Raw genomic sequence first — 24,161 nt, 5'->3', positions numbered from 1 at the left:
CTGGGGAGATGTGCCCTGAGCCGTTTTGGTTGATCGTGTTGACCTCTGTCTCCAACTGTCCAAAGTCGCTAGTGACCAACTTCTGAGCTCCAATTCGCCTCCCACAAGAACTCCGACTAGTTCCGTTTCCCTCCACGGAGGATAGCCCCACTTCCCCGCGATCTGAAAACCTAATCCGAGACAGAAGCCGAGATGCGGAGTTGCATCATCTTTTTCCCATCGAAGTTGCATTATTCTCTCTCGTCACAACCCACCCACATTGACATCCGACAATGTCTGACAACGCATCATCCTCAGGGGCAGGGTTTTCATGTTCCCGCTGTACCAAGACGTACAAGCGGCGAGAACACCTCCAGCGCCACGCTGCATCCCACAGCAGCCTCCGACCCTACAGATGTAACTTCTGTGGCCAATCATACCAACGAGCTGATGTTCTCAAGCGACATACCCAAGCCTGTCAGACCAAAGTTAGGATCGGGGAGACATCGGCTACAGCGTCTAGCAGCCGACGAGCATGCGACCTCTGCGTTCAGCAGAAGAAAGCTTGTAGCACTGGCCAGCCATGTGAACATTGCCGCCGAAAGTCGGTCCAATGCATTTATTCCTTCAATGCTGGTGTAGCAACAGAAAACAACTTGGACATGGGCCGGGACGACGAGCAATATAGTGGCGAAGACAACCTACCGACGGTGGTATTCGGAGATGACTCGTTATTCGACTATCTTGGCAACTACACTTCAGTTTCGGATATGCTCCAAGGATCAGATAACAATCAAGACTGGTTAGACTTTATCAACCTCGCCGCTGGGCATTTTCAGACGATACCGACCAATCCCCAAACGCATCTAGACAACTACACCTTTCACTTTCTCGACAATTTCACCAGAAGAACTGGGTTGGTGGATTCATTTGACTGCGGGACATTTGAACAGCGAGTGCAGGTTGAGGCATCTCGCCCAGCAAGCGAAGGCCGGGGTAGCCTGACTGCTGGGTTAGGCGAACTTGAACACCCCAATGGCTCGTCGACAAACCTTCCGCGACTGCAAACATTAGATCTCCACGACCCTCTCATCATTCAAACTCATCAAATACTTCTAGACATCAAAGAGGTCGTAACCGTCAAACCTCGAAATAGTGTTGTTGAGCTAGAATGGTCGACTATTCTAGAACATACGTGTATGCAGTTCTTTTCACCACACAATTTACGGAAATATCTTGCCCTATTCTGGCACATATGGCACCCAAACGTCAACTTTGTGCACCGGCCTACTTTTGACCCAGTCACCTCGAAGTCAATCCTTGTGGCTTCCATGGCCTTGATAGGTATGTAAACGTAAAGACATCCCTGATGGGTAAATCCTGACGTTAATAGGTGCAAGTGTATCGCCTAGCAAGACTGATAACGAACAAGCCAAGATCTGGTTCAACTGTGTTGAAGAAATTGTGTTTACTGATGACGACTTTTGCAATGACCCTCTGAACAACCAGGATACCCTGTTACTGAATCCGGTTGAGAACATTTCAAAGATCCAAGCCCTGCAGGCAGCATACATCGTTTGTCTCTACCAGGGTTGGGAGGGAACAGAGGCAAGCAAACGACGAATCCGTCGATACCGGTTCAGTACTGTCATATCTGTGAGATACCCCATCTCTCCTGGTGGTAACAACTAATACGTGTTTAGATGGCAAGAGACTTTGGTATTATGTCTGCTAGACACCCTGATTACTCTACGTCGCTATATGATAGATTCGATTGGAAAGACTTCGCTGCACGAGAGCAACTTATACGGTAGATAAGCTTCGTATGAATGTGGACCGATAACTAACATCTACGCTAAGTATCTTCCTCTGGATATATCTTCTAGACCATGCATTCGTAATCTTTAATAACCTACCTCCGAGGATGGTCATCAAAGAAATGAGCATGCATATGGCATTTCCTGAAGCAGCCTTCCAAGCCAGCACGCCAACAGAATGCGCTCGAGAACTGCAAAGCTGGCACTTGCGATCCACGCTGTTACGAAACATAACCTTTCGTGAGGTTGTCGAGAGCTTTTGTGGAAGGCCTTTCTCGAATGATATGCGACGACTCTTCGCTGATCTTGGTCCCCTCAACCTTTTCGCAGTTGTGTCCGGTAAGACTACTAAAGAAGCCCTGTCTAACCTCCTATCCTGATACAAATTACAGCCTTCCATGCCCTGATATTTCAACACCAAAATTCCTTTGGCGGCCATGATCAACTGCAGGCAGTTCGCAACGCTCTCGACAATTGGAAGTCAGCTTGGGAAACGTATTCGGATGAATTCTCATTCTCGCCGCCACATGTCATGGTTGATAGACATAATGTGGCAACGGAAAACCTCTGGAGGAGGGTAGGCTTTATGCGCCATTCTCCAGAATATTGGCTCCTGGGGAAACTGCTCGTTGATCGCCTCTCAACATCAAGTGATTCGTTCGGAAGTCCCGAGTCTACGGTTCCTGATGCGAGCGGTTCAGCACACGAACCGATTCTTACGAGATATGATCAAACGAGTATGCTTCAAGTGAATGACTTGATCACAGGGTTTCAGAATGTACATATTCACTAGCCAAGCTATCAATCAATAACCTTTTGTTACACCAGAACAACTTCATTGTTGCTACTACCGTGCCGAGCATTTCTCTCCATTATTAAACAGAGACCTCGAAATCGTTCTTGTTTGCTCCCCCAGGCGCATAATGCAGTAACCCTACCTGGTCTAGGTAGATAGTCGGTAGTCCAGTAACGGAGTTGCTCGAGATCACCATTCCGCCCCCACATCGCCTCCGACCGGCATCTTTCAGCGGCAAATAGCCTCGGAAAGGCGCTGTAACCCCCGCGATTTTTAAGAAGCGCATCAAAGGCCTAATAATGCGGGGAGATTCTCGCACGTTGAACTCGTATGTTGCATTGTTTATGAGAAAATGACACGGACAACAGCACTCATTGCACCATCCCTGGATGGCAGCTTCGAACTAAAGGAAGTCTGTTTGGACTCTCTGCAACCCGATGAAGCGCTGGTAGAGATCCACGCCTCTGGTGTTTGTCATACTGATCTTGCTTGTGCAAGTGGTAAATTGCCATGCGCGCCGAATGCTGTTCTTGGCCACGAAGGTAAACCACGGATTGCTGCATCGCAGATACGTATGCTAACAATCATGACCATTTTCAGGTGGAGGCGTAGTTCTTGAGATAGGCTCAAATGTCACTTCCGTCTCCCCAGGCGACAAAGTCCTTCTATCGTTCTCATCATGTGGCTCATGTCCTGGATGCAAATCAGACCATCCAGCCTATTGCTACAGCTTCAACGCTTACAACTTCGGTGGTAAACGCCCGGACGGCTCAGCTGCTATGTCCATCATGAAAGATGGGAAGAGGCAACCGGTTTACAGCACCTTCTTCGGCCAAAGCTCTTTTGCGGCGCGAACAATTGTTCATCGATCGAGTATTGTCAAGGTTCCTCAAGAAACACCACTGGACCTCTTTGCGCCATTGGGTTGTGGCATACAGACGGGCGTTGGTGCTGTCTTCAATACTTTGGATGTCAAGCCCGGCAGCTCTGTAGCAATTTTTGGCGTGGGATCTGTTGGCTTGGCTGCTGTAATGGCTGCAAAGGCACGAAAGGCCAGCAGAATCATCGCAATCGACCTGCAGCCAGAGCGACTAAAACTTGCCAAAGAATTAGGTGCCACGGATGGAGTGCTGGGTCCTGATCAAGAGCACATCATCAAGTCGATAAACAACATCTGCCCACCTCTTGGCGTTGACTTTGCAGTTGACTGTACTGGCGTTCCCTCTATCGTTGAAACTATGGTCTCTGCCTTGGGAATGAGGGGCAGGGCAGCTACAGTTGGTGCACCTGGAGGCAACGCAAAAGCCAAGATAGATATCATGAGTCATCTTACGTACGGCAAGGAGTACGTGGGTTGTTCTGAGGGTGACAGCAATCCTGGGGTCGTGAGTATAAGTCCTACCCTTATATTGACCCGCCGTCACTGACTGGTCTCCAATTAGCTGATTCCTGAGCTCATCGAAATGCATGCCAAGGGCCTTCTCCCACTGGAACGATTGATAGCTTACTATGATATCAAGGACTATGAGAAGGCTATGGCCGACATGAAGAGTGGCAGTGTTATTAAGCCAGTCTTGAAATGGACTGGCTAGTCGCTATAGAAGCAACGAAGGGAGTTTCTTGTATAAGAATTGGTTCATACCCTGCATCATACTCGTCATGTCCGAGACTCTGCTTTGAAGTAGCATAGCAAAAACAAATTTATCGTCTTTCTTGTCGTCGGTAACATAGCATTGTCCACTCGATGATTTGCTGTTGCAGAAGTACCCTCTGATGCGACTGGAGACCAACGAGGAACGTTTAACCACGGTACAGAAGCGCAACCGCTTTCATTGAGGCATCATAAATGCCAAGTACGTCTGAGTTTCACAAGGGAGGCTTTTTCAGTCGCAAAACCGCTTGCCGTCGGGCTTCTCTCCGAATTGCACATGGTTCTGGAACAGGATTTTCATGTTGTTAACCAGTAGATGATTTGGCCTTGTTCCTCGATTGTCTTCCTGATATCACCAACGTTGGGAATCAAAGCGCCAACTACGGTATCGGGAAATGTTGTCCGCTTTTAGTACCAATTCAACTGCAGAGTTACAATGTACTGCTTCCCATTGGTCGAAATTGAATTCATGCCTCCAAAGTCTTGATGGCTAGTGGCTTGGCCTAAATTGGGGAAGCCACAAGGTTGAAACCCGCGGAATGAATTCCCCAAAATAGGTAACGCACCATCATTTCAAACAAATCCCGACACTTTAGCTTCGACGCCTTGGTCTTCCCCAGACAATTTCCCCGCGGGGAACCAACGCGTTTCTTGATTTGTTACTTTCTATGACTCGCAGCTACGATAGTGGTCGCTGCTGAAGCAGACGGCTATATAATATCATCATGCCCTCTTCTTCCACTTGAACTCTCATCTTTTATCATCGGCTCAATCACCATTCTCATACTTGAGAAGTCTCATCGTTCGATATTGCCTGCACAATGGCCACTGAGATGCCTTCTTCTATCGAGTGTTCTCCCAAAGATCACCCACGAGTCGAGAATGTTGAAAATCCCGCCCCTTCATCAAGCAATGCTCCCATCCTCCTTTTAGATGAGCAAATCTCATACGGCAAAGGCGGCATTCGCGGCGTCGTCCAATCTCCCTACATCTTCGGCGCTGCCTTCTTAGCATCTATGGGAGGCTTTTCCTTTGGTTACGACCAAGGAGTCATCTCAATCGTCAACGTGATGAGCCAGTTTCATAAGAGGTTCCCTCCCACTGAGACTGCATTCGGCAAAGGCTTCATGACTGGCATGCTAGAGCTTGGGGCTTTCATTGGATGCCTCTTCATGCCTACACTCGCCGATAAAATTTCACGCAAGAAGGCTCTTTCAATCGTTGTAGTCATCTTCAACGTCGGCGCTATCATGCAGACTGCGGCTAACTCTTACGGCCTTCTGGTGGCTGGAAGAACCATAGGCGGTATTGGCGTTGGGACACTTGCGATGGTATGTAGATGCCGTCTTTGTGCTATTGTAATGACTAACAGGATAGGGTGCTCCAATTTACATCTCCGAAATCGCACCGCCCAACCTGAGAGGAACGCTTCTTGTCCTCGAGTCCGTCTCATGCGTTCTTGGCGTGGTTGTATCCTTCTGGATAACCTATGCCACCCGCCATCTTCCCGGTGATCTCTCTTTCCGACTGCCGTTTGGTCTCCAAATGGTCTGCAGCACTATTCTCGGCATCGGCATCCACTTTTTTCCTTACTCACCACGATGGCTTGCTCTTGTCGACCGATCGGACGATGCGCTGCTGAGCTTAGAAAAGCTCCGCCGACTCCCCAGAACCGACCCTCGTGTTGAGAAAGAACATGTTGGCATCCTCAACGAAGTGGCACTGCAGAAGATCATGCAAGAGAAGCGACATCCAGGTGTCAGTGGCCTCAAGCTTGAGATTCTTGGCTGGAAGGATCTTTTCCAGAAAAAGTCCTGGCATCGAACTTCCATCGCCGTTGGAGTAGCTTTCTTCCAGCAGCTTTCGGGCATCAACGCATTCATCTACTATGCCCCCACACTCTTTCAGTCCTTGGGTCAATCGTCTGAGATGTCATTGATCATGTCTGGTGTTTTCAATATGTTACAACTTGTCGCAGTGACGGTTTGCTTTTTCATCATCGACAAAGTTGGACGGCGGCCACTAGCAATCTGGGGCGGCATTGGAGGTGGTACAGCATGGGGCATTATGGCGGTTTTGGTAGGCGTATTCAACGACAAGTGGAGTTCCAATCCATCCGCAGGCTGGGCTGCAGTGGCAATGGCATTTTGCTTCATCCTCATCTACGGAGTCTCCTATGCTCCCTTAGGCTGGGCTCTTCCCGCTGAGGTCTTCCCCAATGCCTCGAGGTCCAAGGGAGTAGCCCTCGCTACAGCCACGGTTTGGCTCTTTAATTTTATTGTGGGTGTTGCAACGCCCCCGATGATTGAGAGTATTGGCTTCGGTGTTTATATCTTTTTCGGATCTTGGTGTTTCCTCGCGGCTGTTTGGGCCTTTTTCCTAGTTCCAGAGACCAAGGGGAAGACGTTGGAACAGATGGACGAGGTCTTCCGTGACCATGCAGGTCAGGAGGAGTTGGAAATCATGCAATCCAGGATGGGTATCGCTGAGTATGGACTGAAGAAGGATGTGGTGTAGGTCTGAGGCGCCCTCGAGCCCTTTGAGCTGATTAGCGCCCCAAGACTTGAATCTTGAGCACGTTTAGGCGGAATTTCAACGAATTCTGTCCTCCATCTCTGAACTATTGCTAAGACAAATGATGTATCAATGTATCAAATGTTGCGTTTCGAAATCTATCCTACTTATGCCACCTGCTTCGCGTGCGGAGTGACTGTAGGATTCCCGAACTTTCACTGCCAGTGCGTTTAATAAGTCGCCAGTCTCTCATACAATGCCTTCACATAACCTCAATTCCATTCCTTAGAGTCTCTAGCCTTCCTAAGTCTCACTGTCACAGGCATACCCTTACTAGGATGTGCTGTCAACTCTCCAGGCATTTGTGCCTGATAAGCTTGATATCCCAACAGAACTTCGTCCTTCCCCTTGTACGCCGGTACAATCTCAAGGTCTCTGACCGTCATCGCAAGAAGAAGTCTCAACTCCGTCAACGCAAGCTCCTGTCCAATACATCCTCGAGGGCCTAGCTCAAATGGACGGAATGCATTCTTATGGGCGTCAGGATCAAGCCATCGCTCAGGAACGAACTTATCAGGCTCTGACCAAAACTTGGGATTGCGATGGATGGCCTTGCTTGCTGAGAAGAGAATGAAGCCATCCGTTGGAAGCTGCTGCCCTGTCTCAGGATGTCTCAGGAAGAATGTCGGAGAGCCTTCTCGGCAGGATCCGATTGGTGGTTCTAATCGCAGAGTCTCTTTGATGATCGCAGTGGTGTAAGAAAGCTGGTTGAGCAATGTCGGGGTTTTGGAGATCGTCTTGGTTGCATTGGCCGGATCAGTTCCTAAGACTGTATCATGCTCCTGTCGCAACTTCGCAAGGACATCTGGATGTTGGTAAAGATAATTGTAAGCAAAACAGAGCGTAGACGCAGTGGTGTCATGGCCAGCGAAGAGGAAGATCTTCAGATTCTCAATAGTGACATCCAGAAATTCAGGATCAATTGTGTTTCCTGTAGTGCCTTTGGAGCCGTATTCCTTCATATATGTTCTTATGGCGAGACCGTTCACAGTCTTCGGTCCTTCATTGCGTTCGTGGTTTTGAAGTTGAGCTTCTATCAATGGCTGGAGTTGGCTGCGAAGTTGACGGTTGAGAGACGAGAGCCGATAGTGTCGAAAAGGATTCAGAAGTCTTCCCCATTGATGCGGCGACCAGTCCGTGACAAGCAGTGAGATTGCACTTTTGAGCGTCAGGAAAATCTTATCGTCGACGCCTGTTTGAATGCCCAGACTTATTCCCAAGACAGACCGACCAATGATATCACAAGTAGCCTTCATAACACAATCTTCAAGAGGTACAACACGTCCATCTTTAGCGATTTCTTGCAGGTATTTCTTCCAAATTGATGCCTCTTCAATGAACTCAGGGACAAGGGCCGTGATGTTTTGTGTCGAGAAACCAGGATTGAAAGTTGCTCGCCACTTCTTCCAGAATGCTCCTTCGGATAAAACAAGATCTTTCAAGCCCGTCAACGGTCGAAATTGGCCTCTGATGATCTCGTGCTTTGGTCGTGACGTTTCCTGAGTGAATTGCGCTGCGATATCCGGATGAAAAGTTGCCAACATGGGCCATGAGATTGGCCAGAGATCGATATAACATATGCCTAATTCCGCGATCCCAGGATAATCTCGCGCGAGGAAATCGGGCATTAATTGACCGTGGACATCTTCAGGATACTTGACCATGATTTTTCCCACGGCGATGAGGTTACCGAGAAGCCATGAGTGACCAGGTAGCGTTGGCTATAACGCATCAGTGATGAGAATTACACCTGCAAACACGATTGATAACTCACAAGGTTATACTTTTTGACCGTTCGCCGAAAAAAGACCCGCTGCTGGTAAAGTTTAAAGACAAAGTACCCAATAGAAGTGAGGATGAAGATGCCGCCCCATTTCATAGTGGAACTGGTTCCAGCCATGCTTCTCCCACTCAGCTCGATTCAACAGTGAATGTCTTGGAGATTAATCTTCAAAGATTAACAACAGAAGATTCAGAGAACACGAAAACTGTAAAAGGAAGCCCTTGCTGACGCTGCCCCTCTCACTAGTGGCGGAATATCTTTTGCCCAGCATGCTAAGATAAGATGAAGCTCATGCAGTGGAGCCTATCATTGAGCTTCATTTGTAAACGGGATTCCGTAGATTGAGCATTGTCGGTTTTGTGAATATGTTCGATCCTGTTGCTCGAGAATTGCCCACCTTCCAATGTCGCTGCGCAACCTTTGTTCCTGTTGGACTCTATAAATGCTGTAAACTAGAGACTGTACAGACCCGGTAGAAGACGGATAAGAATGACTATGTTACTCTTCGATGGAACTGGAACATTGCCGAGCGGAATGCTGCAACTTTACAGTTTCGCGAATATAGACGCTGAGACAAACATAGATATCATTAATAAGCGACCGTGGTGTAGTGGTTAGCATTAACGCCTTCCAAGCGTTAGAGAGGGGTTCGATTCCCCTCGGTCGCAATGTTCCAAATATGCCTCAAAGAGGATGTCATTTTTTGTTATCCTTGTGCTTGAAATTTGAAGCATTTTCTCTTTTTAAACATTAACAGTAATATTAAGAAATCAGAATTATAGTACAGATATCATCTTCATCAACGAAATCGATGTTTCCTCCACATATCTCTACCTAATTATCCTTCCAACTCAGCCCTGAACTCATATGTCCGTTCACCTGGCCGTTGATCAGTTGGGAAGCACCTGATCTTAGTCTCCCTCTTCTCAACTTCATCCACCGTTACCTTCTTCGTAGCTCCCGCGATAGCAGAGAAAGTCATCACCCGTTGCGCATAAGTTCCATCACTTGACATAGCATCAATGCCATAGTACACACCAATCGATGCCACGACGAATGACACGGCGTAGACAGCTACAAGGACAGGCCAACCGTAGTCAAAGAAGTTGGCCTTTCGTCGACGTTCACATTTGTAGTTCGTGTCTTCACCCCCGATGCCCGTCCCAGAAAGCTTAGATGGATCGGCAGCCCATGCTACGACAAGGAGCTGAGGGTCAGAAAGGAGTGAGATTATCAAGTCCTCATATACGCGGCGGACCTGTTGCTGGAAGTCGTGGACGGGTAGACTCTCATGTCTATCGAGGAGGTTGGTAGTGGTAATGGCACCGTCTGCTAAGACGGATCCTTGGACCTTGACATTACCAAAAAGCTTCTCGCGAAGCCTAAGCCCGAGACTATGGTAGGCGGCTATGCGGCGGTATCGAGCGTAGTCATTGCGGGGACTGACATAGTTCTTCTCCGGCTCTGCAACGTTTCCATCGGCCGTTCCGTCCGTGGACTCGTTGGTCCAGCTGCTCCAGGTAGTATCGATAATCTTTCGCTTGTAGTCTCGATCCATAATGTTGTACTTCTGAAATCCCGAGGTGAAGTTGAAGGTGACGGTGTAATTGACCTCCCAATGATCGCAAGCAAAGATGATGGGAGTATAGTCATCGTTCCAACCATCGGCCTTGCTATCCATCGCGTGAGCCTTGGTGTGATCATCCACAGCGGCGTAGCCAATCCAGATGGAGGGTTCGGTTCGAAAGACACCGAGGTTCTTGGGAAAAGGCGGTCCATCGACCTCAGAAGGAATTCCACCGATCGAAACGTTATCCATCTGAGGCCGCATATACTCTCCGAGGTCGGTGTTCGCGAAGTAGGTGAAGTTAGAGGCAGGCACAAGCTGGCTAAGGTTGAAGGGCGCTTCGGCATCTCCGAAGCTCTTCATCTCGGACCCGACTCCGTTGGCAAGCTCTTCGCATTTGTATCCAGGCCCAACGAAATGGACAGTCGTAGAACAATCCCATCCATCTCCGCAAATCTCCAGCGATATGTTTGCTTTCTGGGTTGTCTGCCCACTTGAAAACACACCAGCAGCAATGCGATCAAGTGTAGAAGAAGGAACGTTATAGTACTCGAAGATGTCGTCGTCCTCCGCGGCTCCTTCAGCAAGGTTTCCGTCCGGGGCTGTCCAGTTGTATCCAGAAAGAGAGCGACTGTTCATGACTTCACCTTCGGCTTTCTTAGGTGTCTGGAAACTTTCCTTGGCTTCATTACTAAAGTTCAACGTTCGGATTGATGGGCAGAGTGTATCTTCTATCCTCTCGCCTGGTACGACGTAGAGTGATGCTGACGAGAGAATAACGACAAGAGGGCTGAGCCACATATACAAAGCAAGAAACATTACAAACCACGACTTGATCCATGCTTCCCTGTTGAAAAGCTCGATGATGTTGTGGGTAGCTCCGAATAGGGCATCAACGGCGTGAATCGAGAATCCTTTCTGTCCTACAGCCCGCCATGCGACTTGCTGATGGGCCATGACAGCAGCGAGGATGAAGTTCGCGTTGGCGATGAATGAGATCAATTGACCTAGTCGCATCCACCATTGTTGGTTTTTCGCCTCGCGGCCATCAAGATGCATGTATAAAAAATGATGACCAACTGCACCAGCGACTCCAATGACCAAGCAAGCAATCATCGACCATCGACTCTTCATGATCCTGAACATCAAAGGGCCCGACTCAGGCAAGGCCCCTGCGGTAGGTCGATTAACGACGTGTACATCAGGGACCTTGGAGTATGGGTCATTGGCAGGCACATGGCCCATCAGGCCTCTGCGACTGTCGTGAGTTCTATCGTAGTCGGGAGTATCTCGAAGATTCGGGCTCTGAGGATCTATCCATAGCGACTGGTGGGGGAATGTCTCTCGCGCGATTGACTCGGGGGAGACGGCCTGGGGAGGGAATTGGCCTAAAGAAGGCTGCGGAGACACAACCGGCTGCGGGAAAGCTTGTTGATGCTGCACAGGAGAATAAGCATACGATTTATGCTCCTGTCCATCGTTGACGATTTTACCATCCATTGCGTGTTGATATCCACTCGATGAGGTGGTCGCAGGTTGGGTCGAAGTTTGTCCAAGAGAACGAAAGTCCAGTCGGGAGCAGTATTCAAGGATGTCTCGACAGGAAGTGCTTATATGGGACGAAAAAGTGGCGAAGTTGCGCTTGCCTCGCTTTCATTAAAGGGTGTCAGCTACTGCAGCTAAAGAATAAGCTGCATATTCAATGTCTTTGGCCCCCAATGCCCAGAGCCATCTGCGGTGACACCTCCCAGTTGAGGAAGCGTTGCCGAGCCTTCTTCTGGGTAAAAGCCTGCCTTCGTATTTCGTAACGCCCTCATGGGAACAACGGCCTGGGTGTCTGTTCCGATGAGACGGGTTTGCTGGGTATCGTCTGATCGAGACCTCATAAGGCTGGCGGCGGAGAGCCAAATTGGCGGATGCTGGGATCTGTCTGTTACCGAACGCAACCTTGTGCAGGTAGTTCCCATGGCTAGCCGTTAGCAACTGAAACGAGGCTTGGGGTGTCCTATCAGAGTCGAGGCTGTAACGAAGCCCTGGCCCAGGAGCTTGTCTCTCAGGCTGCCAAGGCACCTTAATCCCTAGTGAGAACACTAGCACAGCCTGATTCGATACGTAACTGAAGCTGAAGTTGCAACGGTCATTTTTAAGCTTACATGGTCAAGAGGTTCTCGGGGAAGGGGGTCAGAATTAACCCAAATTCATCAAGCTGCACTCTGATATCGCCGCAACAGGTCATTCACCCCGTACCATGTTGGCAAACACCAAGTCATATTTGCAATCGAGACCAAGTAAAGTGCCTCATAAACGTCGCAGTAGGCTCGCCATCCCAGCTGTGCTTACTCCCAAGACTTCACCCATGTTCATTCTCCACCAAGTCAGACGCGATTACAGTTTAGCTTCATAGCGAAAACCGCCATACAGGGTTTTGCCGAGATTGCCAACATCTTACCTGCATAGAAGACAAATTTTTCCACACCATCGAACCATGCTTTCCTTCCTGAGTACCGTTCTCGCTTCTTTCGGTCCCTTTGGAGATCGCAAAGCATGCCAAAGGGAGCTAATCCATTAGCATCGACTGCAAGCGAGCCAATAGGGCAGACTTCTTGGCAATACAAGGTTGTAAGCATGAGCAAGAATCTGATTCGCTGGATCGGGATCATGGGCTCAGTTTCGGCACAATGAAAGGTGGAGTTGCTGGTGAAGCAAATTCTCTCTTGCAGACGCGACAACTCTCAAGCCATAATCAGTTGTTTCGCAATGTCTTGAAAATGCAAAGCGTAATTGCGCAAATCGTGATAGATTTTCTTCAAGAAATCCTTGAATTGGTGTAACTCTAATGCGTAGACGTATCGAAAGACCACTTAAAGCAAAAAGAAAACATTAGCAAATGTAGTCTTTAGGGTAAGGTAAGCGGAATCGTGATAGCTTCGTCTGCCGAGTACAGAGTTGGCAAGGCTAATAATTCCGTTAGATCGCTTGAATTCCATTCTGTCACACGAATTCTAAGTATCTCGAGAGACAAATCAATGGTAAAAAGTAGCTTGGAGAAATAAAAGTCGCGACACTATTTAACATAACCTCCATTAAGGAGGTTGAATACCACACAAAGCGCTGTATTCTCAGCGAGGAACCGATAGTGCAACCCCAGGACTCAAGTTTAATAGGATCCTCACCGTGCTCTTAGCACGATTCGCTGCGAGCTCATCAGTATTGATGACCCCTGGAAGCTTCCCCCAGTTCATATATCCGACACGATAAAAGGAACCTAACTGATCAATAGGCTGATACAAAGTCAGTCCTCGAAAACGAAAACGATACTTGTCTCCCCTATCAAGGAACAAAAAAAAAATAGAAACGACCCTTTGCGTCATTGAGTGGCACTGCTAGCCTCACAGCCTTATTTTCCAGCCATCCACTGAAATCATCTAGGTCTGGTGCCTCTAAGTGTGAGACAAATTGATCATTCTCTGATCCCTCGTCAAGGAATAGTGCACCACCTGTCGTCTGGTCTCCGGGAGCCATGAAGTCTCCTCTACCCAGGAAAAGACCTACAGATCGATAGACAACTTCAAACAAATAGCCACTGAGCGTGATTACTCCCCCCATCGGGAATCCATCTGGTCCTGGTACACGCAGGGGCATTATCTGTTCGACAGTGATGAAGCACGGTTCATGAAGTAAGTCCTTATCTGTCTTTACCAGACAGTCTCCAGCAAGAGACGCCCAGCTCCATGACGCTGCAGTATATGTAGCTGATCTCCGCGCCGGAGAGGTGGCCTTCCACAAGAGCGCTGCTGGTAGATGACATCGCCAAAGGCCGGCAAGATAGTCTTTAGTTAGTTGCCGTGACTGCCCGAAAGATTGAACAATACCTGAGAATGCAACCAAACGGTCGGTTTCTCTCGTCAGCTTTGTCCTCATGTATGCTAGGACACGCTGATTCCAGGCATCCATATCGTCCGAATCTTCAGATGGTGCTGACTCCTTGAGGGGCTGGGTTTCCCTCCACCATCTTCCCCTGTTGGCTTGTGGTGTTCCAATAGGCCATATTTCGCATGCCAGCTTTTCTCTACAATGCCACCAAAGCTGATGTGAGCCCAAGACCAGTGAGCGCTTGGAAAGGTACCATTCTTGATAGACCCATGCCCGGGAGCGCAAGGTGCAATAAGTGATATCGTCCTGTAAGAGGCCATCACACAGCAACTGGAAGACTTCGCCATGGAGACTTACACGCTGCGGCTTGAGAAGATGTGTATGGCGGGCCACAAAGCTGGTCCCTGAGCTATCGGAGGCTGTAGCAGAGCACAGGTTGAATATTGCATGCTCGTAAACCCGCTTCATATCCTTCGCCTCTTGCATCCAATCCAACAATGAATCTTGAATAATGCAGAGTGAGTCAATCCATATGTGTTTAAAACCCATTCTGAGAGACAACTGAATAGCTTCTTGATAGGAATTGGGCAAATCATGGATGCTTATGCCAAGTCGGAATCGATCAACGTTCTTTTCAAGAAGCTTGATCGCCTCAACCTTTCCCCAACAATGAGAGAATGCGATATAGTCAATTGACTCAACAGAGAGGTTCCTTGGAAAAATGAGGCGAACGTATAATTCGTCAACGATCTCGATTAATCTTGTTGGCCTGTAACCTGGGCCGCTGTTTAGGCACTTAACGTGAGTTTGGCAACAAGAGTCAAGCCAGTCCCTGGCAAGTCGAATAAAATCTGAATCATGGTGTGAGGCAGGTGGTTTGTAAGACAAAATACCGGAAGCAGGATCTAAGAGTCTTGGTTAGAAAGGTTTGACTTGCTAGGGACTGGAGAAATACCAGGTTCTTTCCAAAGCTGAAAAGCCCAGCAACAGCCACTTGGAGCTTTCCCAATAATCAGTCCTTCTAGAGTGTCCACGCAACCGGCATTATGCAGGTTTATGACATACTCAAAAGAGCTTGAGCGACACTCTTCAGATCTTCGTGACCATGTATTACTATGTCGGATTGTGCCGCAAATGTAACAGCCAAGATCGGAAGCCTTTTCCAGGTCAAAGCCACTCTTGTGGTGAGGCTGGCTGGTGCATAGTAAATTGCTTTTCAAGGCCAGGTCGCAGACAGCACAAAGTCTCGAAGGCCCTACCACGGAGAGATGATCAGTCATGTTGAGAGGCTTTAGTTTGGGTCATTTAGTCTTAGGATAGCGTCTGAATGATTTGAAAGTAGTGGTAAGGGAGCGAATTTAGAGTGGCAGATGAGGGGGGGTTTTCCAGTTTATGCCCTTGTCGTGTTGCACAATTCGCTTAAATAAGTTGGACGCTCATCTTTGGATGAAATTATCTGTTACACCATTGAGGCAACTTTCGACACGTAGCCATGTGAAGTCTTACAGCATTTCATTAGTTACAGTAGCAAGGAAGTATGTCTAGAACCCATTCCTGGTTAGTTATGTAGTACTACAGCATTACTGGTGAATGAATAGATAGTGTAGAAAGTTCCAAAATCTAAACTAATAAAGCCTGGGAGTGATAACTTGAAGGATTTATTCGAGTTGGCTTGTAGACTTATAACTCTAAAATCTTATTTATTTGGAAACCTTAATGGTGTAGAGAGTTTGAACTTCTACTTTGTGATATTTTATGTGCCGTTACTTCTCACCCCGCACCATCGATGAAGTTTGTCTTTTCATAGGTCTCAGGGGTAAGAGAACATTTAGATTCATCTTTCGAGAACAGTCAACATTCTGTAGTATTTGTCGTTCATTCTTTTTCTTCGCTATGGAATTTCTGGAAAAGCTGTTGGTTAAGTCTTAGTGCCTTTCTATCACTAAACCTTCCCTTCGTTAAGCAGGTATTGATCCAATTGTGCGGAACAGGATGTCCTCAACTCGCATTCCGGGACCTTGGCTTGACTAGTCTCACCAGTTGTTCCGCCAATCCACTTGACAAGAAACACCGAGGTCTCTGAGGTTTGGTCTCTTGACATGATGTACCCATTTCCTTCAAGGAGAGCCTGAATTGCCATTGTGTTTCCTAATCGGTTACAAGTTAGTAACTGGTAATACGGGCAAGACCTGAGTTGGGCGAACCTTCTTGACTCGGCATGGTGTTTTGTTATATTTTAGTGTAATAATAATGAGAAATACTGCCAAATGGGCCGTAAATCGAGAATTTAAATAGATAGAGTCATAAGTAATGCCCCATCACTGTCCATTACCTCAGATAATCATAGCCACTGTAGGTTATTGTTAATCACTGTAATTACCTTGATAATGACTGTCGTTTTCGTCAGTGATGCACACTAAGAATACGCAAATAACGCTCCATATCTCCAGTCATTCATTACTATTCATTGTTGTCTTCTCGTCAATCACTGTCATATTTGTGTCAATGACTATTATTCCCTTGGTAATTACCGTTGTCCCCTATTAATCACTCAGGACAACAGCTTACGGCAACTCAACAAGGAGAAGCTACACCTCCTTCTGTAATACCCCGTGCAACCCAAATAATGTAATTCCGATAAATCGTTGTGGCTCTAAAGCTGAATCGCGACTTGCTCGGGACTCACTGTCTGCCAGTGTCGGCGTGGTTGTTTCAGCGTCGCCCACGTCATGTTTTTGTTTGTCACTACGAAACTCAAGCCTTTTCACTCACACAACAGACCCAACAGAGAGTACCCAGGCTTCCTACCGAGAGTGAACCTTGGTACTTTACATTGAGGATCTGTTCCATGCGTCTCTACTCCCGTCGGCTTCTTTTTACTGATTTTCCCTGTACACACGCACTCCCCTCGTCAACACGCACTCGACATTTCCTCATGCAGATTCTTCTCGACAACAGCGCGTCTACAGTCAAGGAGATGATGCGTTTGCTGCTGTAATGTCAATGCCTACTACCCTCAGCTTATGCGTACGGGTAATCTATCCCCCTGCTCTTTAGTCTGACCCTATTTCCAAACGCTGGCAAATTTCTTTCTCGGCGATACTTGCTTGCTTATTGAATCTCATGAGGCTATTCCCCATTTATTGGTATCTCTATCTTTATCTGGTCATGGTTGGATTGCCTTGCCAATTCTCTCCTCCATACGCTTCTCAAAGCGTCATCTCCGTGCAGATGTATTTGAAGCAAGCACAACTAACAGCTAACGACTGGTCAGGCTACGACGGTATTTGCAACAATGAAGAACAAACGAGCTCCGAATTTGGACCATGCCAGACCCTTCAAGGAACATAAACCTCGGTATCAATCTTCTTCCGAATCTGCCCGCGCGCCCATCCTCAACAATAACAACCTCCCGCCTGAGATCTGTGAACATCATTGACTTGCAAAAGCTAGAAAAGATCTCGGGGCGAGATTCAAAGTCGAACAAAGACGTGTGAGTACAGTTGCGGCGAACCATCCGATATTTCGGATACAGTGACTCGTGTCTTGTCTCAGTGACCTGTCGCTGTCAATCTTTGCAACGCCATTGTGACTTGGCCAGTGAACACCAACTGAACGATAGCCAAGAGTCATGTGACTCTCTAAACGATGATGAAACCCACTGGTTGAACTGAATGATAGAGTGTGTTCACTATGAACGGTTCCGTATAACCGTTTACTACTGTAGTCTAGACTAACCCGTTCGTAACCGGGGTATAAATAGTTATCTTTACAATTCTTCTGACCTCCAATGCTTCTTTCCTTTCATTAAACTATCTACAGTTTATCACTTCGAAAAGTTTACAAATCACCTAAAGACCTAAGTGCGAGCAAATCAAGTTGACTATCTTTTGAAACTCCGTTACTTCCACAACGAATTTCACAATGCCTAAGACCAGCCGTTCCAAGGACGAATCATCCAGCATCTGGGTCGAAGGGGACTTCGTGTGGATGATCGAGATGCTCCCCTTTGTAGCCCTGGACAGAATCGTCTTTCACGATGGCCATGAAGCTGTTGAGCGTCTCTTGAAATCAAGACCTGACTACCGGTAGTACCTCGACTTCAGCTCCATGCATGCCTGCATGCTCATGACCTACCTTGTTGACTTCCTCAAGGCCCGCGATCCCTTCAAACAGAGTACTGTCTATAAGACTCTCGAAAAGGTTGACAAGGGCTTCAAGAAACTAAACGCTTATCAACACATCATCACTCGAAAAGCGGCCGAGAGAAACTTGATTTATCCAACCCCTGAGTGGATAATCTTGACTACCTCCTAGGCTGGGTGAAAGCCAATGCGGTCCCATGTCTTGACGCGCTTCCTGAGCTGATCGCGGATGAAGCAGTATATATCGCCCAGCACAAGTCTCGCTATTTCAATTACTATGATACCTTCTTCAAGCAAAAAGCTAGTCTTGAAGAGCTCCGAATTCGAATAGAGAAGGATGAAAAACGCGAGCTCAAGATCTTGGCGAAGGAACAGCGCAAGCTCAAAGCCCGGATTGACGCACAGGCTGGACCCAGTTCTCAGAACAAGCATATGAACAAGAGGGGAAGCCTAAGGGCACCCAGCATGATTGGCGACAGCTAATATCTCGACAGCGGATCATTGTTGTCTCTGTGTTGCCTAACATTGATATGTTCTCGCTGGCGAGGCTGGCTCGGGAGGAAGAAAGCTTTTGACCTTGGACCACAATGACAGAAATAACCAGTCTAAAGGCCCAAGAAGTTGCACTAAACTTCCCTAAATCTTTTCTGTCATTTAGGATAGAGGTCCTAAGTTTTCTTGCCGCCCGTTGGAAGGATCATAGTTTGGTAGGTTAGAAGGGGCGTTTTTGTTATTGACGGATTAGAAAGGGTGGCTATGGTGGGGGTTTTGTGGGATTTTTATAGCACTTGAATGATTGTCTTGACTACCTTATGAAATTATCCTACACTTTCTGTTCATTTGAGGCATTTGGATATTTCCTATGTACGTGGGGACGTAAATCGCTGAACCCCAACTTCCGCTTAGTCAATGCACAACTATCAAACCGCCACGGTATTTCGGCCCCGCCAGGATGTCCCCCAATGCCGTCTTTGACCACCCACGGAGCTCCCCCATTGCCGGGTCGCTGCATCTTGAGGCTCAACCCGCCAGAAATCACCTCACCGAGACCTTTAGAAATTCAATCCCACTCGGCCGTTTAACTTTCGGGTATAGGAACTGGCCCCACAGTATCAGATCATTTGTTATCAGGTGTCAACTATATAGCCAAGTTCCGTCGCACAACCAGTCCATGTTATCGGCAACTAAAAGAGTCCTATTGAGATTTAAAAACAACAAACATGCCGTATATTAAGCAGATCGTAGCGGTTAGGAGAAAGCCCGGTCTCACCAGACAGGAGTTCTTCGACTATCACTTCCAAGTTCATGGCAAACTCAGCCAAGCCCCCTCTCCAGACGTCACTCCATCGTATGTCGACCCTTCTTCAAGCATGCAATTCTAACAGGTTTCGCAGAAAGTACTTCCAGACCCATATTCAAGATGCAGCATACAACCATCAAGAAGGTCAAGGCATTAACGCCAATCCTTGGTGGGCTTTTTCTGATGATGTCGTCGAGCTTTATTTCCGGTCCGAGGATCATCTAAAGACTAGTTACGACTCGAAATACGTCAGGGAACACGTTGGCCCGGATGGTATCAACTTCTCTGACTTTGCGTCGACATTACCTGTAACTGTTCAGGAAAGAGTTATTCCACTGAACGAGTCTGAGAAAGCGTCACCTGAAGAGGTTGATTCCCTCTCGGTTTCACCTGTCGCGATGTACTACATAAGTGTAACCAGCGGCGACACTGAACATATCATCACGGGATTCGTCAACAGTTTGCAGAAGTTCGCAGGGAGCCAGGTCCGCACTCTCATTGCGAATACCCCAGTACAGCTGAGCCTTAATCCAGATGCATATTTCGGAAGCAACCCCAACCGTCCAAAATTCAATTTAATTTTCTCAATTCATCTACGGGGTAAAGAAGGTGTCGCGAACGTGAGGAAAGCCCAGAAAGATTTTGAGGCAGGGTATAGAGCCAAGATCAATCTTGAAAATTCATGGATCGCCTTTGGTCAACGCGGCCTAGTCCTCAATCAGGATAAGAACATCCAGGTATCATTCTTATTATCTTCACGTTTGGAAGGATGCTTACTTGTCGCAGTTTGACCCATCTCGCCAGCCCAAATTATAGGAACATAAGAGGGACGGACTGTATCGATGATCGGCTGCATGGGGTGATTGGAACGTGAGGAGATCAAATGGCGGATATGAGTCCTGATTTGATTCACCACCCTCATCCAATTAACTGATCCCCTGTGGCTTAGTTGGCTAAAGCGTCCGACTGTTATTCATAGACAATCGGGAGATCGGAAGTTCGAGCCTTCCCGGGGGAGATTCGTCTCTCATGTTAATCTTTTGTCTAAACTCATATTTTTATCCATCGCATACGACTCTTTTCCTTTGCCATCGTTTTCCTCACTCTCGACTTGTTGTCATTACGCATGTATGATGATTGAAAGGCAGGGTTAGTGTAACCTGACCCTCTGACATATTCTCAAGCCCCCGCTCGTATTGACCTCGATGTCCAAGTTTTCCTTCCTTCCATAAAACACCACTACAAGCTATGACAACTTCAGCTCAACCTCACGTCATTGTCGTTGGCGGCGGTATAATTGGTGCCGCAATCGCCTGGCACCTGGCTCATCACACTAGCGTAACCATTGTCGCAGAGGACATTGGTGGGCCCGCCTCCAAAGCCTCTTTCGCTTGGCTCAATGCGAGCTCTGTCAGCCAAAAGTTCTACTATAATTTTCGTCGTCGATCCCTAAACAGATGGAAACAGATCCACACAGAACTTCCACACCTTCCTATTTCCTGGAGTGGCTCCATCAACTGGCACAAGCCCACTGAGGTCATGGTCAAGAACCAGAGTAATCTCACTACATGGGGTTACGAAATTGCCAACATGAAGAAATCCCAAGTATCAGAACAAGAGCCATTCTTTGATCAGTCTACTTTGCCAGAATGGGCTCTCTGCTACCCCGAAGAGGGTGCTATGGAAGCCCATATTGTCGCCCAGATGCTCGTGGCGAATGCAGAAGCCAAAGGCAATGTGAAGGTAATCAGAGCGACAGCAAGAGGGCTTCTCCAGAAAAGTGGCGGCGTCACGGGAGTCAAGCTAGCCTCTGGCGAGGAGATCCCTGGCGATCATGTTGTCGTGGCTGCTGGCTTGGGCACTGTACCCCTTCTGGCAACTGAAGGAATCACAGTGCCTATCACTTCGGTACCAGCGCTGATTGTGAACACGGAACCGACTAAAGAACGCTTGGTCAAGCATGTAGTCAACTCGAAATATCTGTACATTAGACAGACACCAGATGGAATCGTCAAGGCGGGCTGCGAGAATCCTGGCGATGACCCTGGTGACTATCCGGAAGAGATGGCATATGATGTCTTTTCCAAGGTCCAAGAAACGCTGGTTAGGGGAAAGGAAATTGAGTTTGGCTGTTTCACAGTCGGTTATAAACCGACTCCTAAAGACGGTCTGCCAATTATTGGACCAACTGGCCTCGAAGGCGTCAGTGTCGCGGTCATGCACTCTGGTGTCACAAATGCTGCTATCGTCGGAGAACTGCTCAGCAAACAGATCATCAGGGGCGAGACGGATCCAGAGCTTGAGCATTTTCGTCTCGATAGATTCAGCGACTAAATAAAGAGATATTGAACTGAATAAATGTTGGCATCTAATCCTTGTTCAAGAAGTCTGTGGCTTTCGACCATAGACCGCACGGTAACGAAAGAAAGGATGGTTCGCAGTAGACCTAAGTTCCCGCCGGAGCTGCGCGCAGTATACTTTGACTTCTTGCATGGACCAGCCCAACAGCTGGCTCGCCATGTACAAGACGTAGCCCTCAAAGTCCTGCTCCAGAGCAGCCAGAACATACTGACCAATTTCTCTCATCTTCTTGTCTTTAGGCCACCCGCCGATAGCAATCTGTAAGTCAGCTGTGAGACCCTCATCATCAATGTCAGACTGAACCCTTACCTTGTAGTCGGCGATTTGAATGTCCTCAAAACCAGCTTCGCGCATGCACTTTTGTTGGAGTTCATCCTCGAGAATGGTACACGGCTGTCCCATCTTCTTTCCCCCCTCGATAAAGAACCTTCCCCATTCATGCATAGCGCTGGTATCTGTGACTGTTCCATCATCACTCTCCATCATTGCTGAAGCCTCATGACTTTCAACCCATCCGCCGGGTCTACATGCCCGGAAGGCTTCCTTGAATAACGCTGACCAGTCCTTAATGCTGCCGAATAGATAGCGCATGTGAACAAAGTCAATTGAATCTGGGGCGAAGGTCCATGGCTGGGTACAATCATCGATATGGCTTGCAGAAGCAATTAGTGTAACGGAAACCTGGCATAGTGTTGAATCGAACTCACAATTCGAGGTTTGGCGGAACCCATGATGGCTGGATAGGTGAGATATCGGTCCCTACGACTTTTGCGCCCGGGAATTGGTCCGCAAAGTCGCTTCGGCGTTTCAGTATCAGCTTTGCGCTCTCTACTTGTGAGGCTCGTTCTATACGCACATAGCCCAAATTCCTAATTATTTGCTGTCAAAATGGGCCACTGTGCATTTGGAGATGATCACTGTACCTGTCCCGGTTCCAATATCCAGAACTGACTATCTTGTGTGAGTTCCAAGGCGATCGATGACCAGGTATCTTTCACAAACCTGAATATTATCCTTCAAAGGCGATAGAAATAGTTTGCCATCAAGCAGAAGGCTGAGGAAATGATGTCTGACAAATTCAGTAGCCGAAAGAATGGCACAACAGATGATGGAAAAACTCACACTATATCCATAGACTCATTCTGCTGTTCGTCATTGGAAGCCCTGACGAAATGGCATTAGCTCCCAGACTCGTGAGGCCAACTATACACAAAAGTACCAGTATTGAGCGTTTCCTCTTTCTGAGTGAAATGTTCGTCCTTGAATGGTTCGATATGAAAGAATGCTCGAAGTCATTGATGCTGTCGACTCAGCGGGGTCGGAGATGACAGAGTCGGCATCATTGTTCTGCGCTTCCTCTTCCTAGAAAGCGTCAATATCATGTTACCAGTGGTCCAACTGAGGCTTGCATACCTCGTTCAATTGTTCCCAGTGTGTGACTGGGTGCAAAGGTTGAGCTGTCGTTGGAGCATCGTCTGAGATGGCTACAGTGGGAGTATCGCCCGTCGCCATAATCAATATTGTTGAAAAAATAGGTATTGCCTAAACTACTCAGGTAGAAAGAATCTTCGATAAATGCCGCATTTCGAGAAGCAACAGGTTTCAAATACTTCCGACCCTGGTCATGCTGCTGTTGGTTCGCTTCAGTCACCTACCTCTATGACATGATTCGTCCTACCAGGATGCAGAGAATTTGGGGAATCCATGTGGATCATTACCAGAACGGTGCGTTTGCACATCTTTGGTCACAGCAGTCGTTGTACTAGGGCATGAAGGAATAGCTTATATGTGCAGTAGATAATAACAAAGTGGCATTTTGCTGTGATTGGAGCTGTGAATGGTCTGGTAGCCATGTCTTAAACTACAACCGAGACATTACAAGCTTGAACAGACCAACCAATCAATAGAAGGCATCGCCATTATTGCTTAAGAGAATAGACACTCCCAGGCGCACAAAAAAAGACATGTCAGCTAATGAACTTTGAGTCATTCAGTGAACTGCCAGTAGCATATCTGGCTTCGAAAGCATAGTATCACTGAGTATTTCATCAACACAGATTCACAAACTCTGACTGAGAGAATTGATAATGAGTCACTAATTAGCTTTTAGTTCTCGCTCGTACAAGAACAACGCTCCTGCCCAGAGGTTGGGATTCTGAATTTTCACTTTTACCAATACTTGACCTCGCCATGGAATATTGGAACCAAGCCTCTCGGGTCAAGCCATCTGGCCAACACCCGAGTCTCCTCAACCCATATTTCCAAATTCGAATGCGATATTTCATTTGTTTCCTAAGCTTCCCACGGAGCTAAGA

The 24,161-nt window shown here is 47.6% G+C and overlaps 10 protein-coding genes and 2 non-coding genes across 12 annotated transcripts; 6 read left to right on the top strand and 6 right to left on the bottom strand.

Annotated features, from left to right (window-relative positions):
• Positions 1 to 272: 272 nt before the first annotated feature.
• Positions 273 to 4,184, top strand: BKA55DRAFT_592064 (uncharacterized protein; the record flags this gene model as incomplete). The annotated part of the gene is made up of 10 exons (XM_046195338.1): positions 273 to 1,323; positions 1,373 to 1,635; positions 1,683 to 1,789; positions 1,840 to 2,135; positions 2,189 to 2,533; positions 2,590 to 2,648; positions 2,713 to 2,743; positions 2,961 to 3,134; positions 3,193 to 3,977; positions 4,035 to 4,184. 10 exons carry the CDS (start codon positions 273 to 275, stop codon positions 4,182 to 4,184), a joined length of 3,261 nt encoding a protein of 1,086 aa, XP_046052012.1.
• Positions 4,185 to 5,064: 880 nt separating this feature from the next.
• Positions 5,065 to 6,760, top strand: BKA55DRAFT_592063 (general substrate transporter; the record flags this gene model as incomplete). Its single annotated transcript, XM_046195337.1, has 2 exons — positions 5,065 to 5,574; positions 5,621 to 6,760. 2 exons carry the CDS (start codon positions 5,065 to 5,067, stop codon positions 6,758 to 6,760), a joined length of 1,650 nt encoding a protein of 549 aa, XP_046052011.1.
• Positions 6,761 to 7,029: 269 nt separating this feature from the next.
• Positions 7,030 to 8,717, bottom strand: BKA55DRAFT_537004 (cytochrome P450; the record flags this gene model as incomplete). The annotated part of the gene is made up of 2 exons (XM_046189875.1): positions 7,030 to 8,538; positions 8,592 to 8,717. 2 exons carry the CDS (start codon positions 8,715 to 8,717, stop codon positions 7,030 to 7,032), a joined length of 1,635 nt encoding a protein of 544 aa, XP_046052010.1.
• A 479-nt stretch (positions 8,718 to 9,196) lies between these two features.
• Positions 9,197 to 9,268, top strand: BKA55DRAFT_t127. Its single transcript has one exon. It is a non-coding gene; the product is annotated as a tRNA-Gly (tRNA).
• Positions 9,269 to 9,317: 49 nt separating this feature from the next.
• Positions 9,318 to 11,763, bottom strand: BKA55DRAFT_562328 (uncharacterized protein). Its single transcript, XM_046192268.1, has one exon. The coding sequence runs from the start codon at positions 11,665 to 11,667 to the stop codon at positions 9,439 to 9,441; it is 2,229 nt and encodes a 742-aa protein (XP_046052009.1). The 5' UTR covers positions 11,668 to 11,763; the 3' UTR covers positions 9,318 to 9,438.
• Positions 11,764 to 12,486: 723 nt separating this feature from the next.
• On the bottom strand, positions 12,487 to 13,214 carry BKA55DRAFT_562326 (uncharacterized protein). The gene is made up of 2 exons (XM_046192267.1): positions 13,139 to 13,214; positions 12,487 to 13,073 (listed from the first exon to the last, which is right to left on the bottom strand). The coding sequence occupies exon 2, from the start codon at positions 12,825 to 12,827 to the stop codon at positions 12,543 to 12,545; it is 285 nt and encodes a 94-aa protein (XP_046052008.1). The 5' UTR covers positions 12,828 to 13,073; positions 13,139 to 13,214; the 3' UTR covers positions 12,487 to 12,542.
• A 283-nt stretch (positions 13,215 to 13,497) lies between these two features.
• Positions 13,498 to 15,320, bottom strand: BKA55DRAFT_537002 (heterokaryon incompatibility protein-domain-containing protein; the record flags this gene model as incomplete). Its single annotated transcript, XM_046189874.1, has 2 exons — positions 13,498 to 14,945; positions 14,996 to 15,320. 2 exons carry the CDS (start codon positions 15,318 to 15,320, stop codon positions 13,498 to 13,500), a joined length of 1,773 nt encoding a protein of 590 aa, XP_046052007.1.
• A 662-nt stretch (positions 15,321 to 15,982) lies between these two features.
• BKA55DRAFT_687596 (uncharacterized protein) lies at positions 15,983 to 16,260 on the bottom strand (the record flags this gene model as incomplete). The annotated part of the gene is made up of 2 exons (XM_046199088.1): positions 15,983 to 16,188; positions 16,245 to 16,260. The coding sequence occupies 2 exons, from the start codon at positions 16,258 to 16,260 to the stop codon at positions 15,983 to 15,985; spliced, it is 222 nt and encodes a 73-aa protein (XP_046052006.1).
• Positions 16,261 to 17,964: 1,704 nt separating this feature from the next.
• BKA55DRAFT_687595 (uncharacterized protein) lies at positions 17,965 to 18,668 on the top strand (the record flags this gene model as incomplete). Its single annotated transcript, XM_046199087.1, has 3 exons — positions 17,965 to 18,051; positions 18,133 to 18,217; positions 18,358 to 18,668. The coding sequence occupies 3 exons, from the start codon at positions 17,965 to 17,967 to the stop codon at positions 18,666 to 18,668; spliced, it is 483 nt and encodes a 160-aa protein (XP_046052005.1).
• Positions 18,669 to 19,161: 493 nt separating this feature from the next.
• BKA55DRAFT_724290 (FAD dependent oxidoreductase-domain-containing protein) lies at positions 19,162 to 21,819 on the top strand (the record flags this gene model as incomplete). Its single annotated transcript, XM_046201071.1, has 4 exons — positions 19,162 to 19,533; positions 19,580 to 20,222; positions 20,630 to 20,634; positions 20,700 to 21,819. The coding sequence occupies exons 1-4, from the start codon at positions 19,406 to 19,408 to the stop codon at positions 21,817 to 21,819; spliced, it is 1,896 nt and encodes a 631-aa protein (XP_046052004.1). The 5' UTR covers positions 19,162 to 19,405.
• On the top strand, positions 20,420 to 20,503 carry BKA55DRAFT_t128. The gene has a single exon. It is a non-coding gene; the product is annotated as a tRNA-Asn (tRNA).
• Positions 21,820 to 21,864: 45 nt separating the features above from the next.
• On the bottom strand, positions 21,865 to 23,358 carry BKA55DRAFT_592090 (S-adenosyl-L-methionine-dependent methyltransferase; the record flags this gene model as incomplete). Its single annotated transcript, XM_046195341.1, has 8 exons — positions 21,865 to 22,104; positions 22,156 to 22,498; positions 22,554 to 22,677; positions 22,770 to 22,797; positions 22,849 to 22,915; positions 22,969 to 23,010; positions 23,066 to 23,208; positions 23,260 to 23,358. 8 exons carry the CDS (start codon positions 23,356 to 23,358, stop codon positions 21,865 to 21,867), a joined length of 1,086 nt encoding a protein of 361 aa, XP_046052003.1.
• Between the last annotated feature and the right edge of the window lie 803 nt (positions 23,359 to 24,161).

The sequence above is a fragment of the Fusarium redolens genome (assembly GCF_020744475.1).
Source record: "Fusarium redolens strain MPI-CAGE-AT-0023 chromosome Unknown BKA55scaffold_5, whole genome shotgun sequence".
NCBI lineage: Eukaryota > Fungi > Ascomycota > Sordariomycetes > Hypocreales > Nectriaceae > Fusarium > Fusarium redolens.
The sequence above is the reverse complement of the archived record's forward strand: the minus strand, read 5'-3'. Positions and strand labels throughout refer to the sequence as shown.

Bases quoted from the DNA above. Each gene is read 5' to 3' on its own strand.
- BKA55DRAFT_562328 (XM_046192268.1), bottom strand. From the start codon at position 11,667: ATGGATGGTAAAATCGTCAACGATGGACAGGAGCATAAATCGTATGCT.
- BKA55DRAFT_562326 (XM_046192267.1), bottom strand. From the start codon at position 12,827: ATGATCCCGATCCAGCGAATCAGATTCTTGCTCATGCTTACAACCTTG.